The sequence below is a fragment of the Callospermophilus lateralis genome, chromosome 19 (genome assembly GCF_048772815.1).
Source record: "Callospermophilus lateralis isolate mCalLat2 chromosome 19, mCalLat2.hap1, whole genome shotgun sequence".
NCBI classification, from domain to species: domain Eukaryota; kingdom Metazoa; phylum Chordata; class Mammalia; order Rodentia; family Sciuridae; genus Callospermophilus; species Callospermophilus lateralis.
In genome coordinates, this window is record NC_135323.1 from 22,402,555 (window position 1) to 22,426,412 (window position 23,858).

Sequence of the window (23,858 nt, forward strand, 5' to 3'; positions counted from 1 at the left end):
GAATAAAATAAAGGTCCATCAACAACATACCTATATATATATGGAGAGAGAGAGAGAATTGGTTAAAAAAAAAAGGATAGGGATGTGGCTCAGTGGTTAAACACTTCTGGGTTCGAGCCATGGGACAAAAAAAAAAAAAGAAAGAAAGAGATAAAAATGTCAGCCACCCCCCAAAGAAGATAAAGGCAGAGAATGGATAAGTAAATATGGAATATACATAGAATTAAGCATCATTCAGCCATAGAACAGGATAAAGTTCTGATCATTGTCAGTCACAGACGAGCCTTGCGACATCAGGCTAAGTGAAGTGAGGTGGTAGGGAAGGGCTCCTGCTTTGTGCTCCCCCTGGGTGTGACACACAGTGTCCAGAGAGCAGCAGGCTGGTGGCTACTGGGCAACAGGCAGGAGCTGCAGGGAGACACGGGTGGGAAGGCTGTGTGGACGGCAGTGCCGAGGATGTGCAGCCGTGGGATTTCCCACCAGAACCCTGCACTTACTGGCCACAGTGGTCAGTGCTGTGTAGGCTTATTTTACCATACTGAAAATACAACTGAAATTGTGGAAGCACCCCCAGGCTGTGAGTCCTGGGGGAAACCCTGTGTCCACATGGTGAGCTGACAGGCCTTCTCCCAGCCAGGAGGTTCTGCAGTTCTGTTGAGAACTGGAAGGAAGGAAGAGCCCGGGAGTCCTTCAGCCTCAAGCAACCCTGTGTGGAAATGCCCACGGGTACTTACCAGCAAGCAGTGCAAGTAGTGGGAAGTCCTTGCCAGGGACTCAGGGGTCAGCCCAGCAGGCTGCTGTGGACCTTTGGACCCCTCCAGGCAGCTCTCCAGGAGTGCTCCTACGTGCCCTGCACTCACTGGGCTACCTGGCCTCCACCTCTCTGTACTACACTCAGGGTCTCTCACCTAAAGTGGAGTTTGTTTTGTTTGTTTCTGTGGTGCTGGGACCTCACCTGGTCTCAGGAGCTGGGCAGGTGCTCTCCCCATGTGTTAGTCCCCAGAACCTCCGCGCTCAAAGTGGCTGTTGTCTGTGGTCCACAGTGCCCAGTCATGAGTCGACATGTGTGTGGAGTGGCCCTGCCTCAGGAGGCTGCCAGGGCTCAAGGTTGCTTTGCTTCTCCCACCAGGCCCAGACTGTTTTCTCAGGTGAACATGCCGTTTTCCCAGCTGGGTACTAAGTGCCCATGGTAGTGTCTGAGAAAACCCCGTGACCTGTCGAATGGTGACTGCTGCAATACAGGGCATGATGTCGAAGTTTTGCTTTTTCTGTGTGATTATTTTCAAGCTTACAAGGATCTTCAGACCAGGGAAGATATACGGAACGCAGCCTGGCACAAACACGGCTGGGACGAGCTGGTGTACTACACAGGTAACACTTGGAGGCACACGAAGCAGACCCTGCGTGAGTGTGCGTGTCTGGTTGTCACAGTGCTGGGGATTGGACCCGGGCCTCCTTGGTGCTAGGCAAGCACTCTCCTGCTGAGCTGCGTCCTAGCCCCACCCAGGTAGTATTCTAACACTCCTCAAGGATTTGATTCTTTGTATCTTGTGGCTCCAGCTATGTTCTTTCACCCTGAAGCTAATGTGTATTCTGTAAAAACAGGTGGAAAGAGTGGAGGTGTAGATATTTTCTGTAACACTTACTTGACTTTGTTTTTGTAAAGAAGAACATTGATTCTTTCACATATATATACTGCCTGGGACAGTTTTCAGACCCTTGGATGTTGTGAATTTTATAATATTACTTCTTTTGGGGGTTTTGTTTGTTTTGTAGATTTCTAGATTCTTTGAAAATTTGTTACACAAATTTTTTAAACTTTCTCTTTCTCATCAAGATTGTCAGTTCCAAAAAACATAACCATAGTAGGTCAATTGAGAAGAGTAATTTTGTCAGGCAAACCGTGACTCAAGTCTATAATTCCAGCCACTTGAGAGGCTAAGGTAGGAGGATCCCAAGTTTAAGGCCAGCCTCAGCAACTTAGCAAGGCCCAAAGCAACTTAGTGAGATTCTGGGTCAGAATAAAAAAATAAAAAGGACTGGGGATGTGGCTCATTGGTTAAGCACCCCTGGGTTCAATCCTGGTACCAAAAAAAAAAAAAAAAAGAAAAGAAATTAAGTTTGGTAAAACACATATGCATGCACACGTATACATACATGTATACATACACATATACACACATAAATCATGAGTACACCCCAGTGATACCAACAGACCCCCTGAATACCAACCATGTTGTATGTCAGGTATTTTTAATCCCATATATTACCAAGAAAATCAAAACAAAAATTTATTCAGGGAAGTAAGTATCACCTTGTCTTTTAGTTTAAAGATCATGTGATTCTGGCTACTCTTACCCTCTCCATCAGCTCCCAAAGCTATATTTGCCTTGAAGGGCAGTTTTACAAGTACGATCCCTCTCTCTCTCTCTCTCTCTCTCTCTCTCTCTCTCTCTCTCTCTCTCTTCGTACAGAATATATGCAAATATAGTATTGTTTGATTTTGTATAATTTTATTTTAATTAAAAGAACCTTTTGAGAAAGCACCTTTTTTTTTTTTTTTTGTCACAATATGGACTTTCCTACTTTCCCACACATGAAACACATTTCCAGGTAGGATCTTGTCCAGTTTTAATAACATCCTATAGGAGGCTAGCCAACCTGCCCTGAACTCAGTTCTGCCTCCGGGCTCGTCTTCTCAGCAGCCTGCTTGTTGGTGTGTGTCGTGCAGTGCAGTGGAGAAACCAGCACACTGACCTTGCTGCTGTGTTCAGTCCCACTCATTCAGGAAATGGAATCCAGAATCATGATCCCACTGAAGACCTCACCCCTACAGTAGAGCAGAAAATCCGTGTGCCTGTGCGAGTCTGGGGACAAGCATGTCATAGATGAATTTTGCATCGACGAGAGAGAAACATGGACGTGTAAGCTGCTGTACATAGCTTCTGAGAGACCTGCTCCTTACAACCCATATCATCTGTGAACGAGACACTGCCTCGGACTGGCTAGCAGGGCCAACCTCCCGTGTCTGTCAAACCACCTGGCAGTACTGGCCACCTGCCCCTCTCTCCAGCAGCCCAGTCCAGATTAAAATTTGAATCATATCTGAATAAGATTCCACCCATGAAAAACATCCAGGCATTGCTTTCTAAATAGCAAATCTGTTTTATAATTACAGATTTTGACAAATTTCTTGTATCAGGAAGAAATACAAATTTTGTCACGTTCCTGGAGCATTTTTTTCTGAGTCTCAAACTAGGAACAAATTATGAGTGTCCTAAACACCTGAAGCTATTAGCTTACCTGCATTTTTAATCAGCAGAGTCAGCAGTTTAAGCACCGGGCTGTGGAAGCTGGGGTGCTTCAGTCAGTGGCTCAGGTTCCCATAGGATGCAGTGATGTCTGCGGAGCGTGGCTTGACCTGTGTCGTGTGAACTTAAAATGAATGCCTGGAATAGCACTAATTTTTATTTGTAATATTTTTCTATAAAACAAGCAGCACTTGGAATAGAGGTTTTATTTTGTGAACAATCACTTATGACTTGAGGCACTGGGTTGGTATTTTAGTAAGCTCACAGAAGGTGCTCCCGGAGGCCTGTTAGGTCTGAGTCAGCGTCCAGCTCACCCTTTGTCCTGCCTGTTGGGTTCAGTTGTTAAACTAGTGTGCCAATTTTGTGACTGTAATCATGTGAAAGACCTGTTGAACTGAAAAATCATGTCTTCCCCACAAATTGAGGAATTTATGTGTAAAATAAAGTGTGAATAAATCTCATCAAATGTCAAAGTTTTACATGTGAATGGTTTTCTCCAAGAACATATAAAAGTCAATAAAATCCTCTTAGTTTTCTCATATTGTGTGTTTGTGATCTTATTTGTGTGGACTTGTGCATTGAAAGACTTGTGCTGCTGTTAGGGGTTGTGCAGGAGGAGGAGCTGTGGCACAGAGCACCGAGGCTCCCACTGGACCCTTCTGCCTACCTGCACAGCTATTCACATCTGCTAGCTGGGGCCTGACCTGCAGATTGAGGAGAAAACACCTGCTCAGGCCTGCTCATGGAGTGTTGGTGAAACTATAGTTCTTCTTTTCCCATCTAAGTTCTTGAAGACCTGGAGGGTCCTCCTGCTCTCCCTCCACCTGTGGAGTGCCTGGCCCAGGCCAGATGCTGAACTCACGTTGGCAGGATGTGTAGAGTAGAAGACGTGGAAAAGCGAGGTACTACTAGTGCAGGTGATGTGGCTGCTCTGAGCTGGGAGGGGCTGCTGGAAACGGACAGTCACGTAGGAATTGCAAGGACTAACAGGTGCTGGGGTAGAAGGATCATGAGCTTGAGGCCAACCTGAGCAACAGAGCAAGACCCCATCTCAAAAACTAAAAATTAAGTTTAGAAAATTGTGAATTTGTAATGAAATGCTGTTTAGAGGCCATTCTCCCTGTGACCTCATCCGGTTCCCACCCACAGGCCACTGAGTTCCTGGAGAGTACCCCTCTACAGGTACCAGAGGGAACATGCAAAAGCCACATGATCTCTTGCTTCTGTCTCTTGATATTGCTTCTGTAAAGGATCTTTCTGTTCAGAAAAGCAGGAAACTGAGTGACCCTCTGAAACAGAATCCCCTCAGGATGCACCCTTTCCTGGGAACAGTCATCCTACCCTAATCACAGGGCCTCACAGGGCAGCCTGAGACCTGGGTTTAGTCTTCATTCTGTTCAACAGATACTGAGCTTACCAGCAGGCGGGTTGGTTCACAAGGTGCTCAAGGCCCAGATGCTCGGCCTTGAACGCCTCGTGAACCAACCCGCCTGCTGCTCTTGTGAAGGAGAGGAGACAGAGAAGGCTGGCAGTTAAGATTTAACAGCACTGTAAATAATTCACATGGTGATAGAAGCTGATCAATAGTGTGCAGGAAGCACAGGGTGATGGAGGTGAAGTCTAAGGGTGGACTGGGATCAGGATGAGGTACCAAGAACACGGCCAAGGCACACTCACTAAAAGCTGAGACCAAGGATGGAAGACATGAAGATGCCAGGCGACACTGGGAAATGCCTCTGTGCCCAGAGTCACACCTAGTGTATGCTGAGCACAGTGGAGACCACTGCAGTGGAGCAGAGGAGAGGGAGTGCTGGGGGAGGTAACTCTGGTCAAGGGGTGGCCTCAGAAGGACCTTGACTTTTACCCTAAGCCAGAAGCTCCAAGCAGAGTTGGGGCATAACCGGACTTACATTTTAAATGGGGGCTTGGATGAGCAGTAGAAGTAGGGAGGAAATTCAGATTCTAAATGCCCTTTGATGGCAGAGCCACATGATTTCCAGAAGAATCAACTGTGGAGTGCAAATGAAAGAGAAATCCAAAGTGCCCTAAGGTTCTGGCCTGAGGACCTAAAAAGATGGGTAGGCTGCATATGGAACAGATTAGGGAGCAAAAAGTAGGAATTCTGTCTAAATCACATTGAGTTTAAGATCCCAGGCCTGTGCCCAGGTGGAGATGTCAGGAGGGATGTTGGTTCTGAATCTGGAATTCAGAAGTGTGGTCTGGCCTGAAGGCCGGTCTGGCCTGAAGGCCACTCTTCCCAGTTGACCGAACACAGAACTTTGGGTGACACAGGGTGAGCTCACAAGGGATGGATGCAGATGGAGAGCCTGTTGGGTGTGTGGAAGACCCCCTTCTCGGAGAACATCATGGACTCCCTTACCCCTCCCCCTCCTCTCCAAAGGGCGCCAAGCCAAGAGCACCAAATTCAAAGGTTTCCCCCACCAATCCCCACAGGACAGTGTCTGCTTGCTGTTCCTGAGTCACTCTGCCAATCAGCACCCACCACATCCCCTATGTAACCCTTCTGAAGCTGAAGTTTCTAAGCATACGCTCTCTTCTCTCTCCTCTCTTCCCTCTCTCTGCCCTCCTCCTCTTCTTTCTCTCTCTCTTTCTGCCCTCCTCCTCTTCTCTCTCTGCTCTCTGCCTCTCCTTCGGGCAGCCCCCCAATAAAATCTCTTGGCTGGATCTCTGTCTCTCGTGAGTCACTCACCTTTCAGAGCCCATGTGGGAAACCAGCAGGGAAGGCCAAGAAAGCACCAGGGAGAGGAGAACACCGAGAGGGCTACCTGAGGACAACTCCCCAGGTATAGGCGAGACAGCCCACTGGAAGCCACAGGCTGGGTCAGATGGGTCTGAAAACTCACCACTGACTTAGCAACATGGTGGTCACTGGTGACCCTCCACTCAAATGTTGTTATTAAACTGATTTATGAAACTGTCTCTATCATAGCAATTCCCACCCAGATTGTCAAATCGTTTATTAAACATATTCCTACTGCTATCCAAACTCATCTTCTGCTCACTGGGTGTAAGTCTGGTGGTCATTGCATGAACCAAGAAATTTCCAAGTACCATGCAGGAGGATGCTCAGGTCTGCTTCATAAAACAGGTGTCCCTTTCAGCTGGCATCACTGCCACTGTGAAAAGCCCTGGTACTGCATTCTTCCTTCCTTTCCTCTCAGCTACCCGTTGATAGAACCTGCCCCCTTTTTTTCTTTTCACAACTGCCAACAAAAGATCTTTTTTTAAATCATCTCATTATTATTTATTAAATTTATACTTTTGGTTTCTATCTAGAACATCAGAGATGTCCATTCAATAATATGTTAATGACTTAGTGGATGGGAGGGAAACAGAAAGTATGGAGACTGGCAGTTCTTTGGGTTTTTTTTTCCTTTGGTGCTTGGGATGAACCCAGACTTCATGCCTGTGAGGTGAGTGCTCACCACTGACCCACATGCCTGACCACCATCAGTTCTACTTGAAAAGACATGCACTCAGAAGATGGGCAGTGTCTTTGTTCACACCACTTACAATCCAAGTTCTAAAGTGCTAATAAATTAGTGAGATGTCTAGGTAAACTCAATAAAAACAATTCAAAAGAGGATTAATATATAGAAATATATTCAAAATTGGGAAATGTGATCAGCAAAGTACCAAACAGTCCTCCATTTCTTGTACTTTGTCTTCAGAGTTTAGTAATCTTAAAAAAGAAAACCTGGGGCTGGGGTGTTGCTTAGGGGTAGAGCTCTCGCCTAGCATGTGCTGAGGCCAAAAAAAAAGGAAAGCCACTTGGCTCTTTGCCCCCCCCCCCCCCCCCCCCCCCCCCCCCCGCAGGCTGCAGAGGCCTGCTGGGGGCCTGCTGGGTCGGGACTTGGGGCAGACAGAGGCCAAGCTGCCGGCTATGAACAAGGGCTCCAGAAGGGAAGGGAGCCCAGGGCTCTCCTTGGAGTTGCAGGTATTTGCCACCAAGAGGAACCACGCCCACATGAACACACAAGGAGCAGCACAGTAATGCCCAGCAGCAACCTAAGTGCAACCAGAGCCACCTCGAAAGTGACTGGCACCCTGCAGACAGTGGCAGGGACTGTGGCAGCTTCCCGCTAAAGGCCTGCATGGATGGAGTCCCTGCGCTGCCTCACCCCGGGAAGGCCCCAAGCTAATGAAAGGTAAATGGAAGTGAGTCTGTGCTTTGTATTTGTTGTAGAAAATGAAAAAACCACCCAACTTCTCAGCAGAACAGGCCTTCTACTGGGGAGTGAGGTTTCGTTTGCTGTTTCAACTCGATCATGCTCTGATCAGTTCACTTGGGCTGGAGATGGTAAATCTTTAACTCTCCAGTAGGCTCAGGCTGGAGGCTGCAGTGACACCACTGGCCTGGGCCGGGCTTGGGATGCGACCTCAGAGCAGCATTTTGCTTTGGTGAGCAGTTTCCCAACTGTCAGGGGACAGCAGGAGCCACTGCTGACCTCAGAGCTGTGAGAAAGCATGGGGACACCTTGGGTGGGGCAGGACCTGCGGCTCACAGGTGCCCCACTCCCAGGTTTCTGATCGCAAAGATCCACCCACACTTGTCCCAGCCTGGGGAGTGCAGCCAGGTGGGCCTCCCCACAGGCCTCCCAGACACTGGCCTCCAGGCACAAGGCTGCCAGTTGGAGGCCAGCCTCAGCAACAAAATTAAGGGCTGGGGAGTACCTTAGCTCCCCGGGTTCAGTTCCCAGTATCAAAACCAAACAAAACCTACAGCCTCCATCCAATAGGAGACAGAGACTGTCAAAGCCTTGACCTGGGGAGGGCAGGCTGGGGATGGGCGAAGGCACCCCAGCCTGCCTACAATTTAGAACCAGGACCCATACCGATGACACAACATCTTCGGTTTCATAAACAGTTCTCATAAAGTGAATAAACGTGTCAAGAGAACAGGAGGCCACAGGACACTGCCGCCATTTCCTGATCCCATCCTGTGCAGCCACCTAACTCCCAGGAGTCCAGAATCAGAGAAGCAGGAGACGTGGCACATTCTTGTGCTATTTCAGACTCAGTCTCCACAACAAAGACGCGATTGTCCAGACCGCCTTTGGCTTTGCTCAGCTGGCGCCATTAGGGAGGAGGGGCTGCGTGCTCTGCTCAACAAAAGACTGCAAGTGGGCTTCGCGACTCCTCTACTCGTCGGCAGAACAGAGCCCGGTCGCCCAGTGTCTACTGCTGGCGGCAGCTCCCCATCTGCGCGGCAGCTTGTTCATGCACAGGCAGCTCCCGAAGCTGGGTGGCGGCAAAGGTGAGGCCACGGCAGAGTGAAGGCCGTGGCAGCCCCCAGGCCTGCAGGCCAGGTCCAGCCCAGAGCTTGCCTCTGGAGCCAGAGGCCAGAACAGCCCAGGCGAGGTGCCAGCAGCGCTCAACGCCTGCGATCCATTGAGCTGCTGTTGTCAAGCCCGCTTCGTGCCGCTCCCACCGAGGTGGCTTTGAGGGCAGCTGCACTCATCTGACTTATCTGGCTACATAATTTGATTATTTGGCCAAACTTAATTATTTGGCCAAATTCTACAAGTGACTTCCAATATTCAATCCTGATTGGGGCTGGGGATGCAGCGAGGGATAGAGGCCCGCTCCACCATGCAGATCTGAGTCCCACCCCGCTCGGCCCGTGCAGGACCCCCCCCCCCCCCAGTCTCACCCCACTCAGCCGTGCAGGTCCCTGAGTCCCATCCCACTAGGCCGTGCAGGCCCCGGGGTCCAGACCCCACGGGAAGCAGGGGCTTCTGCCCTCCTCCTGGCCTACCTCTCCCCTTCCCTGGGTTTCAGCCAGGAAGGGCGCATAATCTCATACTTTCAAAACATTTTCTGCAATGACCCTCTCCTTGCATAGTTCGGAACAAAAGGGAGCCGACTCTCAGGTCTTTCTTCCCAAGCCACCTACAGACAGGGTTCAGACAGACATGCGGCTACTAGGTATTGCTCAGTCGGTGTGGTGTGTGGGGGCGTGGGGGCGTGCCGACCTTCCCTGGTGAGGCAAAACCTGTTTTCTTTCTTTTCCTTGATGTGATTTTCCAACATCTATCTTATAAGACCAGTAGTCTTGTTTAAAGCTCCATTGTTATTTTTTTAAGGCCTTTCAGCCCTCCATACATAACCAATCCTAAGAGGTGGGAAAGGGACTTCTCCCTGCCGGGCCAGGGCCTCGCAAGGGAACGTATGGAACCAGGATGCTGACCAATGCGCTGTACAGACCCCAGGCTCCTCCTTGCCTGCAGACACCCATACACCCATAGTCCTTGAGGTTGGGGTACTGGACTACATAAGAGGCAGAACTAAAGACTCCACAAATCTGACCTGGAGGGTGGATAGATTTTTATTTGTACACCAAAGGGGAAAACCAGGGTTCCCGTGAGGCTGCTGAATGGATGCTGCCAGAGGGAAGGTACTTATTTTACCATACACCCTTAAAAGGCCTCAAGTAAAATACAGCCAGCAATGTACACAGGGTACACAGGAATTCAGATAATACAACTCTCCAGGTAATTGATGGTCATAACAATACTAGAACTACAGTTAAAAAAGAAAAAGAAAGCAATCTTCTAGGAGTCCTAACTATAATTTACTTGAACATATAGAAAATCAGTACCGACTTTATATATTAAGTTGTCATGGGCAAGTATAATCAAATAGTATCAATCTGTGTTACTTGTAAAAATTAATCTGAAGTTGTCACGAGCTGTGTAAAAAAATGGAGATTATTCTTCGAGATCCCCCAAGAGCTCCACAAAATCAGTGATGTACCATCTGGCATTGTCCTTCACCTGCTGCCTGATCACATTTCCTCCAAATCCAATGAAAACATCCTAAGAAAAAGAAAGGGGGTCATTGTTTAAGCCAACACAGCATCACTCAGGGCAATGTTTGCCTGGAAGAACAAGCTGTCCTGTAGAGCTGAGCATCCTCACCCAGGGACACCAGAGCCTGCCAACCTGGGGCTTGGGAGGAGGCGACCTGCTCCTTACCCTCCTAACCCAAGGCAGACACAGACGAAGCCAAGCCACATGGAGAGACTGCCTGGGTTCTAAACATCTACCCCACAGCCCTGGGGAATAGCATGCATGGCTCTCAGGTGGCTGGCCCCACCGCACTGTTTCCTGCTCAGGGTTTAACTCCTCAGAAATCTCATAAAAGGAAGGTACTTCCTTCCCCAGGGCTGCAGGAGGCCTCAAGGGCAGGGAGGCAGTGCAGCTGCAAGGGGGCCAGTGCCGTGGGCTGAAGCCAGGCCTCAGAGCACTAGGCTCCCTCACGGTGGCACCAACCACAGACAACGGGCTCAGGTCTGGAAGACAGGAGGCCCGCTCACAAGTCCTCCTGGGCTTGCAAAGCCAGCCAACTGAAAGAGACTGCATGCCTTCTGGCTGTTGGGGTTTCTATTCTATGGTGGTATCTGGCTGTTTGGTTTAATTCCTATTGCAAACCTGATGGAGTTCTGAATCAGCTGTCTAAAACAAAACACCATCTTGAAAAACAAAAACAAGAGTGCCCTCAATACATACAGCAGGAGGACAGGCTTCCATGTCTGTGGCTCCATCTCCAATCATGATTATTTTCTTAAAGTGAAATTTTTCCTTTAGAAATTTAATAACTTTTCCTTTCCCACCAGAATCGGCCGTTGGCTGTGTCTCATCAAAACCTGCATATTCACCTTAAGAGAGCAGAGAAAACATGTTAAGTTCAGAGGAAAGTTACTAGGGCAAGCTTCCTGCACAGATGATGTCCCTGAGAGGCTAAAATGTCCCGGGTAAGTTGCAGCCTAGGCTCCAGCGTTACTCCTCAGAATAGATCATCTTGGCCTCTGAGTTACAGACACCTCCGCAGAGGTGGCTCTGTGAGGTCTAAACATGCTGGGTGACCCACCGTATCCTCCAAGGTGCCAGTGTAGGAATTCTAAACACCATAAAATAGTAATGTATTAAACTTACAATGTTGATATTTAATTTCACTTAGGAGGAAATTCTAATTTACTTTCAATTATTACTATTCTTTTTTTTTTTTTTTTGGTAGTTGGACACAATACCTTTATTTTATTTATTTATTTTTATGTGGTGCTTGGGATCAAACCCAGGGCCTTTCACGTGTGTTCAAACCCAGGGTCTTTCACAAGCTAGACAAGCGCTCAACCATTGAGCCACAACCCCAGCCCCTATTACTATTCTTAATAGAGTATCACACTCATTCCCTACCTTTTTCTTTTTTTTTTTTTTACACAATTTTTAAAATTTTTATTTTATTTATTTTTATGTGATGCCGAGGATCGAACCCAGCACCTTGTATGTGCTAGGTGAGTGCTCTACTGCTGAGCCCCAGCCCCAGCCCCTCATTCCCTACCTTTTTCAATGATCCATCTCTATCTATTGATCCTTTAAAAAAAAGTCATATTAACACAACTGAATGTGATTTGGTTTTAAGACTATCAGCTGCCCCTTGACCCTACTGGAATAATATCGAACCACAGCCATGACTCTGAGAGGACTCACCGAGGGCCAGGAAGCATCCCCAGGGGCTGCTACAGTGCGCTGACCCAGCTAACGAAACTCTCCTTCTGGAGGCTAAATAGCTTCTAGCACATAAGAGCACACAGAATGGAAAGGGGACACACAAGAGAGCCCCCGCCACCCAGGAGTCAGAACTTGCTGGATGCAGAATCTACACAGATGAGCAACGGCATGGACACTCAAGCTGGACGGAAGTCAGTCGAGGAATCACTGATCTCACATTTAACCCTGCTCAGGTTCATCCCCAGACGCTGCCCTGGGCACTCAGCGGCAGAGGGGACAGGATGGGACTCCCTCCCAGGCAGCTTACCGTTAAAGTAGAATTTCAGCCTGTTGGCAAAGACATTGGCTGCAGGGATGTTGAGCTTGGCAGCAACATGCTCTACAATGCTCCGAAAGCCACCAGAGATGAGGAAGACCTGGACGTTCCGCTCCTGCAGGCGACTGACCAGCTCCCTGCAGAGACAGAACACAAAACACGAACACTGCTCACCACACATGAAAAGGAAACTAACATATATTTTTTCCTCTGGAATGCATTTGGCCAAAGTTTATCTGATGAGGTATTTTGACTAGGGATTTAATGCTTTAAATTTAATGATTAAATGCATGCAGAAATCAATGGGTGAAGCTTTTCTGCTGTCAGAAACCATTCTACAACTCTATTCTGCCCATGGACCCAGAAAAACACAAGAAAAGAAACACAGGTGAGCTCAGGTTCTCCCTGAGGACAGAGGGAGGGAGGGAGGGTGGGCAGACGTTAGCCAGAAGAGACACCTAAGGGCCCGAAGAACAGGGCTCCACAGCGAGCACCACACACTCTCAGGAGCGCCAAACGCCAGTGCTGTAGGCAGTGCACCCAGCACCAAGGCCGCTCTCACCTGATGCCGGGTGTCAGGTGTGGGGGGTGCTCTGCCAGGAGCCTTTGCACCTGCTCCCTGGAGGGCTGGATCAGTGCCAGGCGCTCAGTGAGCGCAGCTCTGAAAGGCACTGCCCCACCCATGGCTCTCCGTGTCCTAGGAGAAAGACCCAACAGTCAGGCCAGTCACGTCGGCGGTCCTCAAACCCACATGCCCCGGGTTCTCACAATGCCCGTGGTGAGCAAGGTACTGGCAGGAACCCTGGGACCACAGCGATGCTGTTGCTATGGGAGGCGAGGCCTCAGAATAAACTCCTGAGGTTGACTAAGCAGCGCTGGGCCTCGGAGACCACACACTGTGCCTCCACAACCTGCCCTGCAGGCTCTAAGAAGCCATCGTCCTCTTCCAGGCACCTTCCCCGGAAGCCCTGAGTGCCTGTAAACTAAGAAGGGACCAAGAACAAGATATTCTTGACCTGGTGAGGAGCTATGACAGGTGGAGTGGCTGCTTCAGGCAGGTGGGGGGTGGGGTTCTGACCCCCCAGGATGCTCACAGATGAGCCTTTCCGAGAACCACCAAGGCCACACTTGCTTATTCATTTATTTCTGGTACTGGGGATTGAACTCAGCAGTACTTAACCACTGAGCCATGACCCCAGCCCCTTTTCTTTTTTGAGACAGAGGCTCACTAAGTTGCTTAGGGTCTTGCTAAGTTGCTGAGGCTGACCTGAAACTTGCCATCCTCTTATCTCAGCCTCCTGAGCTGCTGAGGTGCCCAGCTTGTTTTATTTTTGAGACAGGGCCTTGGTAAGTTGCCCAGGCTGGCCTGAAATTTGCAACGCCTCGGCCACCTGAGTCACTAGGATGACAGATGATGTGGGCCACCTCACAGGGTAAGGCCACACTTTCAGCCATTTCACAGGTGCTGGACCCTGAGGACCCCCAGGCTGTGTCTTTGGTTGGTCATGGTTGTGGGTGGCTCTCCTGCCCCAGCTCAGAACATGGCTGGCTGTGGGTCTGCCGGACCCAGTGTTCTTATTTTGTGCCCTGACACATGTCACCATCATTCACGATGATGGGTGAGTGAGTAAGGCACACTACCAGTCAACTCTCAGGGAGGGCAGGAAATGCTCAGTGCTTGTCATGCTCCACCCACAACCAAATCCAAGAATGGTGGCTGGGGCCTGGCATTTCTCCTCAGAGAGCTGCGCTGTAACCCTGTCCACCATGCAAACAGTGAGTGAAGACTGTCCCTACATTTCTGACACAGCATCCTCGACGCCGCAGAACCTGGCCAGCTCGTCGATCCCCTCCTCTCTGATCACAGTGCTGTCCACGTCGAAACACACTGCATCAGCTGTGCAGAAAAGCTGCTTCAGTTCTGAGTGGGAGACCATCCTCGGGAGATCTTTCCTCCTGGAGGAGAACAAGAAAGTGTGTTTGAGGACAGAAAGAGGCGCAAGAGGCCACAGCTGTGCCACAGGCGGCCCATGGTACCCAGGTCAGTGTGGCTCACAATGCACATCTTACTGACACAGTCTAGTGCCCTCTGAATCCCAGGCTATAGGGTCACAGAAATGAGCAAAAGCCAAGCTCTAACTTCAGGAGCCCAATTTAGTGAAGGGACGCACCTGCAAATATGCCGATGTTGTACCAGTGTCCAACTTTCCTTCTTTCTGGGGACTGAAGACACTACGGGCACATGGAGAAGCTGTTTAGCCCTGTCTGAGGAACAGGGCTGCAGGGAGGTCAGGACAAAAGAGGGAAGGACAGTGGTGCAGACACTGCTGGAAGCCATGATAGTCAGGCCCCGCCTGGCAGCACACAAGGAGCTCAGGTCACGAGGGCCTTGGGAGAAACCAAGGCTTTGGACTTTAATACTGGGACACTCAGGAGAGAGGCGAGAGGAAGTAGCAGTCGCTGAGGCTGAGGCGGAGGGGGCAGTCAAACATGGCCAGACTGAAATCAGTGGGGAAAGGAGAAGAGGTTGGGGGGACGGCCTGTCAGGCGCAGTGGTGCCTGTCTGTGATCCCAGAGACTCCGGAGGCCGAGGAAGGAGGGTCGCAAGTTCAAGGCCAGTCTGGGAAACTTAGCAAGACCCTGTTTCAAAATAAAAAATAACAAGGGCTGTGGTGTGGTTCAGTGGTTAAACGCCCCTGGGTTCAATCCCCAGTACGGAAAAAATAAGTTGTGAAACTGAAGGAGAATGGAGAGGAGGTGCCTGGGAGGAAGCGAGAGGGGCCCTGCTGTAGAAAAATGATTGTACTAGAAACAAGATGAGTGGGATCCCAAAGGCTGTCTAGAAGAGCCTCCCATCAGAGATATGCTGTCATGTGTAGAGCCAGCAGATGATGCCAGTGATCTACGCTTAGAACAAACTGCACATCCTCACCAGGCCCAGGCCCTGACACCAACATGCTAAGCTTCCCAAACACCTAGTCTGACTCAATTGTTTAAGTAGAAGTTTAATTAAATTCTGAGTGCTGAATGAGTAAAGTGATAAAACTGTAAATAGCATACTCATCCACATAATCATTTTTAAAGTTTCACTCTGGAAAAATTCAACTTCATAAAAAAAATAGAATGGATACACAAACCCCTGTGTATTCATCACCCTGCTTTAATAGCAGAGCTAATCTGACTCCACCAACTGCCCTACATACTTTCACCTTCCCGCACGATCTCAAAGCAAGTCATTTCATCCAAGAGTATTTTAGGCTATATTCCTAAAAGGCACAAACTCCTTTTAAAACTTTTAAAATTGGGCTGGGGTTGTAGCTCAGCAGTAGAGCACTCGCCTAGCAAGTGGGAGGCCCTGAGTTCGATTCCCAGCACCACATAAAAACAAATAAGTAAAATAAAGGTATAAAAAAGAAACCTTTAAAATTAATACATATCAATTGGTTAGTGCGACACTTCCACACATGCATATGGCATACCCCAATCAAACCCAGCTCCTCCAACCACTGCTCCTGCACACACATATAACCCTTCTCAGCCTCCAGTAGTCGCTGTCCTATGTGAGGTCAGTTTGCTCAGCTTCCACATGTGAGAAAAAATGTAGTGCTTGTCTTTCTGTGCTTGGCGTTTTTCACTTAGCTCCATATCTTCTAGTTCTATCTGTTTGCTGCACATGACAGGATTTCATTCTTCATTGCTGAATGATGCTCCTTTGGGTATATGAGCCACTCTCTCTCTGTCCCCTCATCCATTAATGGGCACCTAGGCTGACTCCACATCTTAGCTGTTGTGAATACTGCAGCAATAAACACCGGGTGCAGGCATTTCTTTGGCATACTGGTCTCATTTCCTTTGGACATATACCCAGAAGAGGGACAGCTGAATCATGTGGTAGATCTATTTTTTCATGGGTTTTTTAATTTGATTTTTTTTTTTTTTTTTGCAGTACTGGGAATTAAACCAAGGGGCACTTGACCACCGAGCCACATCCCCAGCCCTCTCTATTTTCATTCTCAGGGTAACTTTGATCCTCCAGCCTCTGCCTCCTGAGTAGCTAGGAGTACTAGTGTGCACTACCACATCCAGCTATTTTTAGTTTTTTGAAGAACCTCCATCCTATTCTCCATGATGGAACCAATTTACATTCTCACCAGCAGCATATCAGGATTCCTATTTCTCCATATCCTTGCCAGCATTTTTTTCCCCAGTGGTACTAAGAAGTGAACTCAGGAGCACTCTACCACTGACTCACATCCCCAGCCATTTTTTATTTTATTTTGAGACAGGGTCTCACTAAAGAACTTGGAATCCTCCTGCTCCACTTCCCAAATAGCTGGGATTTCAGGAGTGTGCCACCACGCTTGGCTACCAGCATTTATTAATATTATTATTTATAACAGCTGTGTTAATTGGAGTGCAAAGGTATCTCGTTGTAGTTTTGATGTGCCTTGCCCTGACAGCTAACGACACAGCTCTTTTTCATGTATTTGTTGGTTGCTTGTACTATTCTTTTGAGAAGTGTCTATTCTGATCATTTGCCCATTCTTAGCTTTATTAGTTGAACAATCTTTTTTTTTTTAAACACAATCTTGGCATTTTTACAATGCTACTGTACTGATTAGGCTTCACTGCTAAGGAATGGAACCTAAGGCCAGCTCCACAGAGTCAAACTAGGGTAAGACGTGCCCATGTCTGACCGTGCTGATCCATTCCCTGCCACTGACCTCCTCATTCCCCATTTAGCTCAGTCCATTCTACCAACATCATTCCCACTGCTCTTCTCCCCCCACAAACACACATACCTTGTGCCCAATAAATAAAAAGGACTTGTTCCTTAAAATGCCAATTGTTTTATCCTCGATGCCACTGCGAATGCTGCTCTCTGTGCCCAGAATCACACCTTCCCTAAATTCTGACTTATTCTTCAGGGTGAAGACCAAATGACCTTCCCTGTACCATACTATATTCCCCTTTCCCACCAGAGAATTCATATTCCCATTAATCCCCTAGAACTCGAGGTCCTGTTTACCTTTCTATCTTGCACCCAGAACCGGGCTGGTTTAGGTAAATGCTTCACAATTAGATGCAATTGGATCTAAACAGTTATCAGGACTCAACAAGGAACTGAATCGATTATTGTTTTGATAAAACAATTCCAAGTCATTGAGCTGTTGGCCTGAAGTTGAGATCTCCGACCAGCAATGCTACCTGTGCCCATGAGGCAGATCAGCACCATGCATTCCAAAGCTGGAGAGAACCTGGAAATTGTCATCTGGGTCTGGTCCCGAGCCTTGCCACAGGAGCCAGGTAAGCACATGCAAGCAAGGAGTTCTAACTTCCTCGTACCTGCTTAGCTGTACCCAAGGTCACTGAGTAACCCAGGTGATAACTAAAGGAACTAAAACTTGGATCTTGAATGCACAGAGATAGCACAGAAAGGCACATAAATTAAGCAGAGCTAACTGAGGCTAAGCACTGATAAGAACCTAACTGGACCCAGAGAACTTGTGAAATTCTGGCCAGAGCTCTGCTGGTTGGACAGCACAATGGCTGATGATTCACCACAGGAGAAAAAGGAAGGCTGTGTGTTCCTTGGGAGACCAGCAGCTAGAGGAGATTTCACAGATCATCAGTTCTCACTGAGCCAAAGATCCAGGGAGCTCCGTATCCTACTCCTACTCTGCTCAAAGCCCTCATTTGGCTTTGGATGGGCAGAATCAACCCCATTCATATGATATGGCCAGCAGGCTCACTGTAAAAGCCCAGGAAAGAGTCTGTCAGCAGAGAAGCCAGGCAATCCCACTGCACAAAGGCAGTGGGCCATAGGTGAGGGAAGAGGAAGACAGAAAACTGAGGTGAGCTAAATAGGGCAGTCCGAAGAACACTTCATGAACATGCAGAGGCAACGTGGCATGATTCAGAATGGGCAAGACCACTGAGGGTGACTGCCAGGCACCTACAGCCTCAAAGCCAGGGAAAGACAGAGCCAGACAGAGCCAGGCCCCAGGGCCTCACAGAAGACTTAAGAGAGGACAAAAGACAAATAATCACTGCTTATACTTGAAAAACCAAGTACTTGAGCTTTTTTCAAACCACTAACACCATCCCCAGCTTCCACAAGAACACCAGCCTTTAGTAATCCCAGCTCCTTGTGAGACTGAGGTGGAGGATTACAAGTAATAGGCTGGCCTGGGCAACTTAGAGAGACTCTGTCTCAAAATAACAAATAAAAAGAGCTGGGGATGTAATGTGGCTCAGTGACTAAACACTCCTGGGTTCAATCCCCAGTACCAAAAAAAGTGGGGCGCTGGGGTGTAGCATTCTACACTCAATCCTCATTACCAAAGACAAAAAAAAAAAAAAAAAAGAACATCAGCCTTGACTATGGCAGGAGACCTACATTCCCTCAAGTAATGCAAGGACTGAATCCACATCCCCAGCTGAACACTGGTCCTGACTTCTCTCTTGAAATTGTTGACACCTGCCCTCTGTGTTGCAATGAGGTCCCCAAGACAGAAATACAGGACGTCTGAGATAACCCCTCAACAGATTCTTCCCCTACACCCTTGCCAGGAGGCCAAGCTGTATGACATGACCATAACTCTCCTCAGGCAACACTCCTGCCAGGGCCTGTGCCTGCCACCTCGGTTTACAAGGGTTTCAGCTCCCTCTCTGCTTGATTGACCAGCACAGCAAACTTGATCTCAGATTCCTTTAGCTCTTCCAAACCTGCTCTGCCTCCTTGTTCACTCCCTTGTTCCCTCTTTTCCTTTTTTCCTTGTCTCCACCAGGAATGACTCACAGTTCATGCATATTCAAAAGTCTATGGGGGGGGGGGGGCTGGGGTTGTGGCTCAGTAGTAGAGCAGGAGTGAGGCCCTGGGTTCCATACTCAGCACCACATAAAAATAAATAAATAACATAAAGGTATTATGTCAACTACAACTAAAAAATATTTTTAAAAAAAGGCTATAGGGGAGAAAATCTGCTGAGTAAACTGCTTCAAAGTAAATTGTGTACATTAGAATTTCACACAAAGAAAAATCGTTGCTGGGAATGAACTCTGGATCCTCCAATCTGGCTCTTGGGGGAAGGGAGAAGACAGGACTAGGAATTTAAAAAAAAAAAAAAAATCCTGGAGGGAGGAGAAAGTACTGGGGAGTTACACTGGCTGAACTATACTGTTATACTGTGTGCATGTACGAATATGTAACAACAAATCCTACCATGTATACAACAATAATGCACCAATAAAAAATGTGGGGGGAAAAAATCCTGATGGAAGGATCTATGATTCAGGCTCAGGCTCAGTCCCAACCAGGGTGCCAGCGTGATCCAACAGATTTAAAACAAAACATAATAGAAAACATGCTGACAAGCCCTTCTTAGGCCTAGCTCCAAAGTACAAAAACAGGTTTTCCTTCAGGGCCAGTCTTAGGAGGCCTAATTTTAGATAAGAGGGGAAAAATATCTTCTTTCCCAAACAAACTCTCCCAACTTTTCCATCTAGTGCCTTGCAAGAGGCATCTAAGATCACTCCACCTCCTTCACCTTTTGAGGATCAACCTCTGACCTTCCCCTGTGAAAGGACAGATAGGAACCAGCATGGTGCTAGGAGGTGAAACACAGCAAGAGAGCAAGTATGTTGGGCACTCTGGAAGCAGAGGCAGATTTGTGCAGGCCCCTGAGCAGCACACAGTGAATTCTGGAAGCTTTCGAATCAGAGGAGAGGAAAAGACCCTTCCTGCAAGCAGGACAAGCGTCCAGTCCATCAGTCCCTATTCCAGGACACCTAAAGCAAACAGGACAACTGGCTAAGAAGCAGGCACTCCTCTGGCAATCCAGATGCTGTGCCCGCCTCCTGGGCAACAGTGGATGGTTGTCTCTTCAGGTACAGGCAACTGCTAACAGAGAGAAGCACCACAGCAACTAACTACATAAGACACAGTGACTCATATCTCTCCAGTGCTGGATTCCCTTTCTGAGGGAAACTGCAAACTTTTTTTTTTTTCCTTTTAGTTGTAGTTGGACACAATATCTTTATTCCATTCATTCATTTTTTTTTTTTTTTAATGTGGTGCTACGGATCAAACCCAGGGCCCAGCACATGCTAGTCACGTGCTCTACCTCTGAGCCACAACCCCAGCCCCAAATTGCAAACTTCTTTAGGAAGGATCTGTGGGTTCTGCAAGGGCCTAGAAAGAAAGAAGGAAGATGTGTACCTGAAGGTCCAGGAAATGACAAGAAAAAGGAGACTGGAGCCGGGCATGATGGCGCATGCCTATACATATATGTGTGTATGTGTGTGTGTATGTGTGTATATACATACATATAAACATATGTATACATACATACATATATATAAAAGGGCTGGGATGTTGCTCAGTGGTAAGCACTCCTGAGGTCAATTCCCAGTACAGAAAGAAAGAAAGAAAGAAAAAAGAGACTGTGGATCCACTGTCCCTCCTGTTGGGACAGTTACAGGAACAGTTCAGATGCCAAGTTCCCTAAGACCACTCCCCTGGGAGATGCCCTGCTTCTGCCTTCTTCAAGCTCTTCAGAGGAACAAACACACACTTCTAATGGCTTTGATTCTGCAAGTTTCAAGTAAGATAGAAAAGTAAAGGAAAGGGAAAGAGGATCTGTTGGAAGAAGAAAATGCAAATAAACAAAGAAGTAGACTCCTGACAGGAGTCTAGGCCAGGTGTGGGGGTGCATACCTGTAGTCCTAGCTACTTGGAAAGCTGAGACAGGAGGATTGCAAGTCAGGGGCCAGCCTCAGCAACTTAGTGAGACCCTGTCTCAAAGTAAAAAATAAAAAGGGCTGGGGGTGTGGCTCAGTGGTTAAGTACCCTGAGTTCAATCCCTGGTACCAAAAACAGAAAAAAAGCAGAAAAACCACAGAATGTAATTTCTTATTCACAATACATATCTCTGACACAGGAATTCTATTCAGAATATATAAGGAACTCCTGCAACTCAATAAGACAACCATCTACTAAAAATGAACAAAAAAGTCTTTAGACATTTCAAAAAAGAAGAAATGTAAATAAACTCAAAAGAAGAATGAATAAAACAAAGAGAGACAATGCCATGTGACTAGAGCCTCAACACTCATGAATTGCTGGTGAGTTTAGCAACTTCTGAGAAAATCAAACACACACTTACCACAAGTCCCAGCCATCCCACTCTTGGAGATGTGTCCAAGAGAAATGAAAACATATTCATAACAGCTCTATTTGGGATCACCCCAAACTAGAAACAACCCATGTGTCCACCAACAGATAAATGGATAAACAAATTGTGGTACATTCTTACAATGGAGCACTACTCAGTAATAAAAGGAATGAATGATACAGGGGACAACATAAATGGATATTAAAAACACACACACACACACACACACATACACACACACACACACTTTTTACGAAAGAAGCCAGACACAAGAGTACAAGCTGTATTATTCCACTCACATGAAACTCTGGAAATACAAATGCTGTAATGACAAAGATCAGATCAGTAGGAATGAGAGCCAGGTGGAAGGAGGCCCTTGTAAGGTTCAGAGGAAATGTCCTGTTGTGGTGATAAGTGTGTATAAATTTGTCAAAATTCATCAAAACGTGCACTTAATCTGGGTGCATTATGTTGCATTAAATTATACATTAATACAACACTGGCTTTTAAAAAGTTATTAGGGGTGTCAAATTATTTCAAAATGTTTAAATTCCTGACTGGTTTGTTTCACTATCATGAAAGTTAAGAGGACTATAATCATTATTATACACAAAACCTACCTGGTAGTTGTAATAAAATACAGAAATCTTGGATTTTGTTATTTTCTGCCCTGACCCTCTACCAATACCAGCCATCAAACATTCGACGAGTAACTAAAATATGCAAATCATGTATAAAAATAAAATTTAATGATTTTAAACAAATCTAATGAATGAGTTAATTAACTCCCAAGGTGAAGCTTTATCTTTATAACAATGTATCTGGTAAGCACTCATTTAAGATTCTACTTCTTATGGCAGAGGTGACAAAGTCAGACACTTCAAGTTTGGGGGATTGTCCCAATCTTGGGCTGATGGTTCTTCTAGGCGGGATTGCATCATTCATTCATGCAGTTTGGTAATATAACTGTGGAATAAAACAAGTGAAGGCATCCAAAAATAAACTGATGAAAATAAAGCCTTGGGATGCCAGGAATTAATTTACCTATGCCGACTAAGGAAAGTAAGCTAGTCAGAGAGGCCCTGGGGAGAAGGGTCAGACGGCACCTCGGGAAGTCGCGCACTCACCGCGCGGCTGCAGCTGCACCTCTCCGGCTGCACGGCCCAGCAGCCCCCACTTCCAGGCGCGGAGGCAGGTGACCGGTGCGGGGAGGCAGGGCTCTGACCCAGCCTCACAGACTGCTGATTCGTGGGGCGGCGCACAGCAGCTCCGCATGTGCTTTCCAGACCGCGGGCGGCAGACCTCAGCTCTGCACCACCCGGCAGGCCCAGGCCCCGGCCCCGCCCCGGGGAGGGGCTCCCGGTGCGCCCCTCCTCCCTCTCGGCTCCATCCCGCCTTCTTCTGGGCCCCGCCTCTCCTCCCGCCCCGAGGCTGCGGCGCAGACCTGTAGTACTCAGGCGGAGCTTTCCCGCAGAGCCTGCCACCTGCAGCACCTCGGCTTTGCCAAGGAACGAAAGAGCTCCCCCGCTCCCCACTGCCAGGCCACTTGGGACAAGGGCTGCAAAAGAAGCGAGGCACCTCTGCACTGATTTTGCAACTAAATAAGTCCCTCGGGCCCTTTTCTGAAATTCACATTTGGCATTATGTATGCTCTTGTAGGTCCAAAGAATTTTTTTTCCTGGGTGCTGAGATGGAACTCCGGGACACGCCTACCACTAAGCTGCATTCCAGCGCTTTTCATTTTGAGACAAGTTCTCGCTAACTTGCCCAGGCTAGTCTTGAACTTGCGATTCTCCTGCCTCAGCCTCTTCCAACAACTACTCTTACAGGTAGAGGTAACTCAGCGGTGGAGTGCTTGCCAAGCGTGCAGAGGTCCTGAGTTTGATTCCCCAGGACTTCAAGCGGGGGGGGGGGGGGGGGGGGGCACAAAACTCCATGAGTGCCAGAATGAGCCTTCAGGAGCAGAGGTCTGGAGCTAAGCACCGAGTACCCCAGGACACAGCCTGAAAGCTCTGGTGCTAACCATCTGGGCTCCAGGCTCCCTCTAAGCAGAGAGGATGCAGGCTGAGGCAGGCTACTTGGTTGCAGCATCCCTGCCCTTAGCCATGGAACCCCTCAAAATCAGTTCTATTCAGTAACAAACAAGAGTCCTGATGCTTTTGATCAGCTGCGCTTCTGAAGTTCTACATTCCCAGAGTTCAGTAGTAAAAGAAATGGCTGCAGATTTGGGGCACACCCATTTTAATTTCTCCCAATTCTAGAGGAGATGGTTCTGCTGAAGGATGGAGAGGAAGAAATTCTGATGTCTGTTGTTTTGGTTTTTGTGCTGGGGATTGAATGAAGGACTTCGGGCAGGCCAAGCACATACTATATCACACCAGCTATACCCCCCATTCTAAAGCTTTGAAAGAATGAGATAAAAATGGGGGAGGGGGAAAGAGATCTGAAATAACAATCTTGTCAAGAACCTACATATATTGTACTAATTTTCAAATAAGTGTAATAAAGGATACAAGATGGT

At 47.8% G+C, this 23,858-nt stretch overlaps 2 protein-coding genes across 4 annotated transcripts in view; one reads left to right on the forward strand and one right to left on the reverse strand.

Moving 5' to 3' along the window:
- Positions 1-2,935, forward strand: part of Nipsnap2 (nipsnap homolog 2) — a 30,142-nt gene extending 27,207 nt beyond the window's left edge. The window contains exons 9-10 of the mRNA XM_076840713.2: positions 1,288-1,371; positions 2,775-2,935. Coding sequence (XP_076696828.1) covers positions 1,288-1,371; positions 2,775-2,839 — 149 coding nt within the window. The 3' untranslated portion in view covers positions 2,840-2,935. The remainder of the gene's footprint in view (positions 1-1,287; positions 1,372-2,774) is intronic.
- A 6,707-nt stretch (positions 2,936-9,642) lies between these two features.
- Positions 9,643-22,672, reverse strand: Psph (phosphoserine phosphatase). Of its 3 annotated transcripts, XM_076840362.2 has the most exons (7): positions 22,465-22,672; positions 14,333-14,393; positions 13,959-14,117; positions 12,724-12,858; positions 12,153-12,298; positions 10,844-10,992; positions 9,643-10,150 (listed from the first exon to the last, which is right to left on the reverse strand). In XM_076840362.2, exons 1-7 carry the CDS (start codon positions 22,610-22,612, stop codon positions 10,043-10,045), a joined length of 906 nt encoding a protein of 301 aa, XP_076696477.1. In that variant the 5' UTR covers positions 22,613-22,672; the 3' UTR covers positions 9,643-10,042. The 3 variants fall into 3 exon arrangements, with proteins under 3 accessions (XP_076696477.1, XP_076696478.1, XP_076696479.1); XM_076840363.2 differs by lacking the exon at positions 12,724-12,858; XM_076840364.2 differs by lacking the exon at positions 14,333-14,393 and having other exon boundaries at positions 22,465-22,556.
- Between the last annotated feature and the right edge of the window lie 1,186 nt (positions 22,673-23,858).

What these genes read in the sequence shown, in the direction of transcription:
- Psph (XM_076840362.2), bottom strand. Translation starts at nt 22,612, where the DNA reads ATGCGGAGCTGCTGTGCGCCGCCCCACGAATCAGCAGTCTGTGAGGCT. An exon ending in GGTGCAGCTGCAGCCGCGCG is followed by an intron (nt 14,394 to 22,464) that starts GTGAGTGCGCGA and finishes ATGTGCCCGTAG; the next exon opens with TGTCTTCAGTCCCCAGAAAG. An exon ending in CAACATCGGCATATTTGCAG is followed by an intron (nt 14,118 to 14,332) that starts GTGCGTCCCTTC and finishes GTTCTCCTCCAG; the next exon opens with GAGGAAAGATCTCCCGAGGA.